The 8,640-nt window shown below is 40.3% G+C and overlaps 1 protein-coding gene across 1 annotated transcript; it reads left to right on the top strand.

Moving 5' to 3' along the window:
* Positions 1-1,592: 1,592 nt before the first annotated feature.
* Positions 1,593-5,286, top strand: cldn2 (claudin 2). Its single transcript, XM_017704264.2, has 3 exons — positions 1,593-1,669; positions 3,895-3,992; positions 4,372-5,286. Exon 3 carries the CDS (start codon positions 4,441-4,443, stop codon positions 5,275-5,277), a length of 837 nt encoding a protein of 278 aa, XP_017559753.1. The 5' UTR covers positions 1,593-1,669; positions 3,895-3,992; positions 4,372-4,440; the 3' UTR covers positions 5,278-5,286.
* Positions 5,287-8,640: the final 3,354 nt, after the last annotated feature.

Raw genomic sequence — 8,640 nt, forward strand, 5'->3', positions numbered from 1 at the left:
CTAGGAGTAGAAAGCGGAAATTATGGCTTTCTTTCTCCTATTAAATCAACAGTCTTACGAAATAATGACAGCATTTGCTTTTATTCAGAAGTGTTGACAGTGAAAGTTCAGAGGAAAGATATAGTTTACATGGTTTGAGCAGAAGGGCAAAAACAGCATATCAGATTATTTGTTGAGCCAGATATGTTCAGTATGATTCCTTCACTTCCATAACAACATAGAAATGGCCACAGCAGTGAGCAGAGAGAACTGGCCAGAAAAAGTGCAAGTGGAAGTGTACCATAATAAATAGGCCAGTGAGTGAACGTAGGAGATTTCTAATAAAGTGTCCAGTGAATAGACATAAAAGGGAGGTGTTTCTAATAAAAGTGTCCAGTGACTGGAAGTAGAAGGTAGGTGTTTCTAATAAAGTGGCCAGCAAGTGGACATACATGGTAGGTGTTTCTAATAAAGTGGCCAGGGAGTGGACATACAAGGTAAGTGTTTCTGATGAAGTAGCAGTGGAAATAGGAGCTAAATGTTTCTAATAAAGTGGCCAGTGAGTGGACATACAAAGTAGGTGTTTCTAATAAAGTGGCCAGTGAGTGGAAGTAGGAGATAATTGTTTCTGATAAAGTCGTCGGTGAGTGAACATACAAGGGAGGTGTTTCTAGTAAAGTGTCCAGTGACTGAAAGTAGAAGGTAGGTGTTTTTAATAAAGTGGCTGGTGAGTGGACATACAAGGTAGGTGTTTCTAATAAAGTGGCCAGCGAGTGGAAGTAGAAGGTTTGTGTTTCTATTAAAGAGGCCAGTGAGTGGAGATACAAGATAGGTGTTTCTGATAAAGTAGCTAATGAGAGGAAGTACATTTATATTTAGTTACAAAATCTCAAAGTACCTCACATAGAAACATCAGCAAAACATTCAATAAGTGTATACATTCCAAGATTTGGTCAATTTTGTAAATATCCCCAAATTTTATAAGCAAAAAACATGTTGAAGCCAAAAAGCATATTCTGATAATGTTTTGGTTAATTATGTACAGAATACAGTCATAAACACGCTGCTATTCAAGTGAACAACAGCGTCCTCTAGAGATAGAAAAGTGCAAATGTAAAAAGAGAGGCAGTGTGATTAGGGTTAATGCCCTCATTCATAAAACTACACTTTGACCAACTACAGGCAGCCTCTATTTCATTTTAGGTCAGGGCCTTTCCAGCTTCATTTGATTTGCACCAGCTGAGAGAAAAATCTGTGGAATGTAATTACACCACAGTTCCTCAGCTATTTGATACTTATAATGATATAATTACACTGCAAGTATGATGGTAATATTCTTTATAGTGCTAGGGAAATATCAAACGAGGTGACAGGGTATGACAGGTCTACTGTTTTTCAACTGTTCTAAAGTTTTTAATTAAAGTTTCGCTGACTGTTAGTTTACTCTTTCAGTCAGTGAGTGGAAACAGATGCTGGATTATGTTTTAATCTCATTACCACGTTGGTGACATGTGAGCAGAGATTTGGTGAGATTAGGCTCAAGCCTAAACCAGTCTAAACTATGCATGCGCTCTCTCCCTCACACACACATGCGCACACACACTCCCGTTTCCTGGAACAGCAACAGTCTCAGCAGCAGTGTCCTGCCTACCATTGCTCTGTATCTATCTAAGAGACAGGGATTGCCTGGGTAAGTGTGTGTGCGAGAGAGACAGTAAGAGGGAGGTGAGACATGTATGTTTTTAGATGTGCTTACCACGTTTACAATTGTTAATTGTTTGATGATTAGGAAAAATTCTTTACCTACTTTGCTACACTTAATTTCTTATAAATTTAATGTGAATTGTTAACACCCACCATTGAGCCCATATACAGTTACTTAATGGCAGACAATAAAGCTAAGGTCATTGTGTATGAAGTTCTTTTTTTAGATCCTTTGATTTTGCTAATGGTGTACTTATTTACTTGCTAATGTCTGGCATATATCAATCATAACTGAGTGACTGAGAAAAAAATGAAAACCAACCTGTAACTGTTGGAGCTAAGCCTTCAGTTTAGGCCATAAATGGCAAGACTTGGTCCAAAATGAAATGAGAAAATACTTCTTTGATAATTCTAGGGATTCTAGCACCTGACGCTAAGCTAATGGATTCACATCAATATTTTTGGCCATTCAAGATTAAATATTTGAGGCTTGTCAAAAAAAAGACATCCTGTGTTTATTCAAAGCTTGTAACACACATATTAACATATACTTTGGCCTTGCAGCAGTTTCACAGTGACTCCTTCTGTAAAGAGATCTGGCATCTGTTTTTCATTGTCTATTCATAATTCCAAATGCACTGGTTGGACTATAGCGTAGAGCTAATTAACAGTCACTGCTGGTTTCCATGTATCACAATAGTCACTGGAGTTTGACAATTTAAGATTCCAAAAATACTCAATCAAGGCCTTTAAGATCACTCTTAAAAACTTCATGGGTTCTGTAGTAAAGAAAATTGTTCTATACAGAACGAATCATTTGCATGTGTTAAGGATTCTTTGCTGCTACTATTATTACAATGGAAAACCCCTTTTTGGTGCTATATAGACCTGTTTTCAAAAAGATTAAATTTAGAACCATATTCAACGCATTCTCCATCAATCTAAAGAACCTTTTCACCATGCAAAGAACCATTTAAGCATACAAATGCTTCCTTGAGTGTTCATGGTTCTATATAGAACCAATGTCTTTACTAAAGAACCCTTGAAGAACCATCTTTTTTTGGAGTGATGCCTAAAAGTAATCAAATATGACTTGTCATCCATTTTCTTGTATTAAGTGTCTTCTTTTGATGTGCTACACTCTTTGGTAAAGAAAATGTTTCTATATAGAACCATGAACATTGTGCATGATTAAAGGGTTCTTTGCACCATGATAAGGTTCTTCAGACTGATGAAGAATGTGCTGTAGCTGGTTCTACATAGAACCTTTTGGAAAAATGGTTCTATATAACACCAAAAAGGGTTCCTCTATTATTACGATGTCAAGCCTGTAACAATAGAGGGACCCTTTGGTGTTATATAGAACCATATTAAACACATTCTCCATCAATCTGAAGAACCTTTTCATGATGCAAAAGAACCCTCTTAATCATGTAAAGAGTTCTTTGAGTGCATGTTTATTTTCTTTCAGCGGACATAATAGGTAATGTGGTGTTACAACATAACCAGTTGCACTGAAACTGGTTTCTGGAGAAAAGCGCATTTAAGGATCTGTAAATTGCTGATGGCTAGGGGGTACAACTGTATGATGGTATTGCACACAATAGCACAGGCATTTCAGACAAGCTCTTGGACTTGCAATCAGCATCCAGAAGGTCTAGTTCAACAAAAATGTATCCAACCCTTTGGAAATCAAAACATGATTGGTTGATTCCTCTGTCACATATTTATTATGTTAGTGAATAATCTTGCATGTCAGGCCTACAGTCCAACTCCTGAAGTCCTAATTGATGGTGGAGCTAGTGCTGCTGTATCTACCCAGATGCCACAGGAGGGAAAAAGTGGATCATTTTTTGCCTTTTGTTTCCAACAAAAACATGACAATGAAATGAGTATTAACTGAAATACCTGTAGAGTTTAAAACCAACAAGCATCATGATAACATTAAACAAAAGCAAACTAAAAATTACTTTGTCATGTTTTTCAGTCAAATCATTAGGCCTTGAAGGCACTGTGGGGGTCTTCAGTAGGAATAATAAAACAGTTCTCAAGCACCCTCTAAAAGTCTGATTTTTTTTCTTTTATGAGATAAAAAGCCACCTGTACAGATTTTAATGCAGCCACAGGACCACAGATTATTACTAAATGTGTTTTATCACCACCACTTTTTATCCTTTTTTAAAATGAAAACTTATTTCTGTTGTTTTTCAGGCTGGAAATAGAGGAAGGAGTGGTCATCCTGTGACTGACACTGTCTTTCATTCAGTGGCCTAAGGTTTGGGATGGGAGCAGCAGAGGTCTGTTTTGGGGTGAGTAATGAGTGAATCTTTAACTCATTTTGCTGCATGTGACTGCATGCATGGACTGTGGAAGCTCTTAGTATTTAGACAGTGAAAAGACAGAAAGAAAATACAAATAGGAGAGAACACACCTAAAAGAATGAGTTAGTGAGAAAATCATTAATTAGCTGTAATGGCACATATAGAGTAAGCAGCACTTAATCAGACTAGTATTTTCTAATTAGATAAGCAGCATTATTACATAGAGTTAGCAACATCTCAATTAGTGAATAATAGTTAGACTAACAATTCTCTGAATATAAGCAACACAATTTGTCTTTGTGTTTTGTCTGTCTTTAACAGATCTGTAAAATTTGACTAGCTAAATGTAAGTTGTTGTTCACTTTAGTAAACAGGAATCAGCTCACGTGAGTTTGAGAGGCTGCACTTCGATCTCTGTGGTACACCAGGCTCAGCAATGGCTGCAGCGGCAATGGAGGTGATGGGTTTCTTGATGTCCTTCATAGGAATGATAGGTAACTTGGTAGCCACACTTCTGCCATACTGGGAGACTTCGGCCCACATTGGTTCCAACATTGTCACCGCTGTGGTCAACATGAAGGGCTTGTGGATGCAGTGCGTCTACCAGAGCACTGGAAACTTCCAGTGCGAGACCTACAACACCATCCTTGGTCTGCGGACAGATCTGCAGGCAGCCCGGGCCATGATGGTCATCTCTTTATTATTGTCCGTGATGGCCTGTGTTGTGTCCAGTGTGGGGATGCAGTGCACCGTATGTATGGACGGGTCTTCTGTCAAGTCAAAGGTGGCTGGAGTTGGAGGGTGCCTGTTTCTAACAGCCGGACTTCTGTCTCTCATCCCTGTGTCCTGGAAGATCCATGAGGTGATTCAAACCTTTTACCAGTACAGTGTCCCAGAAAGTCTGAAGTTTGAAATAGGGGACTGTCTGTATGTTGGACTTGCTTCTTCTCTCATGTCCATACTTGGTGGCGGACTGTTGAGTGTATCCTGCTGTGATGACCTAGAGGTACGTCGAGGGTTCAGGCGCCAAAATGGGGGTTACCCATACCCTGACCGCACAGGTACTGGGGGTATGGTCCATGGTCGCTCACATTCCGTACCCTACCGTCCAGCCACCTTGCAGACTGGGATCAACTTGAACCCAACCAACAAGAACCAAACCCTGGCAAGCCATGTCAGTACCAGTAGCCACTCCACTCCGGCTGCTCACAGCTCCAGAAAACCTGCACGGCACAATGCTCCAGCCAGCTACGATGTTACGGGGTATGTCTGAAGATTTGTTACTGGCATTATGTTTTTCCTTTTGTGCCATCAACTTGAAAAGACTAAACTGCTTTATACTGAAGTGAGAGTAATAGCCAAGAGTGGCATTAAGCTACAAGCAGTTAGGCAACTGAACTGAAAAATGAAAGCTTAATTTCTTCCATCACAAACCATGACAGCATGTTATTTCATACTGAGACTCAAAACAGTAAGCCATGCTCGCAAATGAAATGAATGAATACCTCCTAATTCAACTGTGCCTGCTCTGTGTAAACACAGAGCTAATGTTTCACAATGACCTATTTGGCTGTTTGACAGTAAAAAAAAATATTCTTTTTATATGTTGAAAATGACTGAAGATGCATTTTCTACGATTAAAAGATGAGCTTTATTTTGTTTAAATGAATGTTATCAACATTGTAAATAAACATGATTGCTTGATTACATATCTGGGTTAACATTCTTTATAAATTCCTTGTGATCTAATTATATACACAATAAAATAAGCATGTCTGTGGGGCTACAGCAAAGAGTTGTCATTAACTTGTTTGTTTACATACATACATGAATTAATCAATTAAATTGCAGTTCCATTTTATTGGGTGTGATGTTTTGATAGATTTTATAAGACCATGTTTGTACTAATGTACTAAGATAAAATATTGAAGAATCAGTACTGTCTGGTTATCTTAAATGTGGATCAGTTATCAAAAGCCCAATGCTGTATAATCAGACTCAGTCTAAATGGCCTTACAGTTAGCAACACTGCTTTATCAATCAATTGATCAATCAGATAAATGATTTACTGCAGTAGAGCTTATTGGAATCAGAGGGATATACATTTTGATGAGTGACTCTGTAAGAAAATATGTCCCTGCAAAAACCACAGCTAGACTGTCCACATAAGGTTCATTGACATTTAGTCCAACCTCGGGGCAGACCACTCACAGAGCAGGGCTGCCGAGTGTTGGAGTGCGTAGCAAGTAAACATTACCTGTTTTCTGTTGCATCATTCACTCCAGAGGCATTCGGGAGCAACATCAGCACAATCATGTATAAAGTTGAAGTATATTTATATATGAATCTATATATATATATATACATATATATATATATATATATATATATATATATATATACACTGCTCAAAAAATAAAGGAAACACTCAAATAACACATCCTAGATTTTAATGAAATATTCTCATTGAATACTTTGTTCTGTACAAAGTTGAATGTGCTGACAACAAAATCACACAAAAATCATCAATGGAAATCAAATTTATTAACCAATGGAGGCCTGGATTTAGAGTCACACACAAAATTAAAGTGGAAAAACACACAACAGGCTGATCCAACTTTGATGTCCTTAAAACAAGTCAAAATGAGGCTCAGTATTGTGTGTGGCCTCCACGTGCCTGTATGACCTCCCTACAATGCCTGGGCATGCTCCTTATGAGGTGGCGGATGGTCTCCTGAAGGATCTCCTCCCAGACCTGGACTAAAGCATTCGCCAACTCCTAGACAGTCTGTGGTGCAACGTGACGTTGGTGGATGGAGCGAGACATGATGTCCCAGATGTGCTCAATCGGATTCAGGTCTGGGGAACGGGGGCCAGTCCATAGCTTCAATGCCTTCATCTTGCAGGAACTGCTGACACACTTCAGCCACATGAGGTCTAGCATTGTCCTGCATTAGGAGGAACCCAGGGCCAACCGCACCAGCATATGGTCTCACAAGGGGTCTGAGGATCTCGTCTCGGTACCTAATGGCAGTCAGGCTACCTCGGGTGAGCACATGGAGGGCTGTGCTGCCCTCCAAAGAAATGCCACCCCACACCATTACTGACCCACTGCCAAACCAGTCATGCTGAAGGATGTTGCAGGCAGCAGATCGCTCTCCACGGCGTCTCCAGACTCTGTCACGTCTGTCACATGTGCTCAGTGTGAACCTGCTTTCATCTGTGAAGAGTACAGGGCGCCAGTGGCGAATTTGCCAATCCTGGTGTTCTCTGGCAAATGCCAAGTGTCCTGCACGGTGTTGGGCTGTGAGCACAACCCCCATCTGTGGACGTTGGGCCCTCATACCATCCTCATGGAGTTGGTTTCTAACTGTTTGTGCAGACACATGCACATTTGTGGCCTGCTGGAGGTCATTTTGCAGGGCTCTGGCAGTGCTCCTCCTGCCCCTCCTTGCACAAAGGCGGAGGTAGCGGTCCTGCTGCTGGGTTGTTGCCCTCCTATGGTCTCCTCCACATCTCCTGGTGTACTGGCCTGTCTCCTGGTAGCGCCTCCAGCCTCTGGACATTACGCTGACAGACACAGCAAACCTTCTTGCCACAGCTCGCATTGATGTGCCATCCTGGATGAGCTGCACTACCTGAGCTACTTGTGTGGGTTGTAGAGTCCATCTCATGCTACCACAAGTGTGAAAGCACCACCAGCATTCAAAAGTGACCAAAACATCAGCCAGAAAGCAGAAAGGTACTGAGAAGTGGTCTGTGGTCCCCACCTGCAGAACCACTCCTTTATTGTGTGTGTCTTGTTAATCGCCAATAATTTCCACCTGTTGTTTATTCCATTTGCACAACAGCTGTGAAATTGATTGTCAATCAGTGTTGCTTCCTAAGTGGACAGTTTGATTTCACAGAAGTTTGATTTACTTGGAGTTATACTGTGTTGTTTAAGTGTTCCCTTTATTTTTTTGAGCAGTGTGTATATACACACAGACACACACTTTTTTCTTTCCTCCAGGTCATTCTGGACTGTTTCATATACGTGTGACAGTTAAGTGTCCAAATACTTCCATGTGTCCATGTGGCATATGTTGGTTTTGATGGAGATAAGCATAACAGCTTTCACTGATGCTGACCAACATACCAAACATATAACATATGTTTTTTCCAGCAGGGACAGATCAATTTGCCTAAGCATATCTTGCATTCTCCATAAATTTTCTGTACTTTTTTATGCTGATCTTGTTTGCTAACTGGCTCTTGCTGGGTCTCACTCACTATGTTAACAGTTAGGGGTCGGTCTGTATAGGGCTTACCAAAAGACAGCGCCACAAAGCAGCTTTATCTTAAATCCAGATCCAAACCCCTAATGAGCAAGACGGCAGCAACAGCAGGAAAAACACTGTGGCAGAAAGAAGAAACCTGGCTTACAGCCAATACCCAAAAGGGGAACCCATCTTCCTCTGAGTGGCATTATGTACTGATGTTACAATGTAGGATTTAAAAGATACCGACAGAGAGCCTATGACAAATGCCAACAGCTGACTAAAAATATTTGTTTATAGTTACAAATAAATGCAGTAAGAAAAAGCACTAGACCTGAACAGTACACGGTATGTTAATCAGTATTGCAACATTTGCC

Source organism: Pygocentrus nattereri, chromosome 16 (genome assembly GCF_015220715.1).
Source record: "Pygocentrus nattereri isolate fPygNat1 chromosome 16, fPygNat1.pri, whole genome shotgun sequence".
NCBI classification, from domain to species: Eukaryota; Metazoa; Chordata; class Actinopteri; order Characiformes; family Serrasalmidae; genus Pygocentrus; species Pygocentrus nattereri.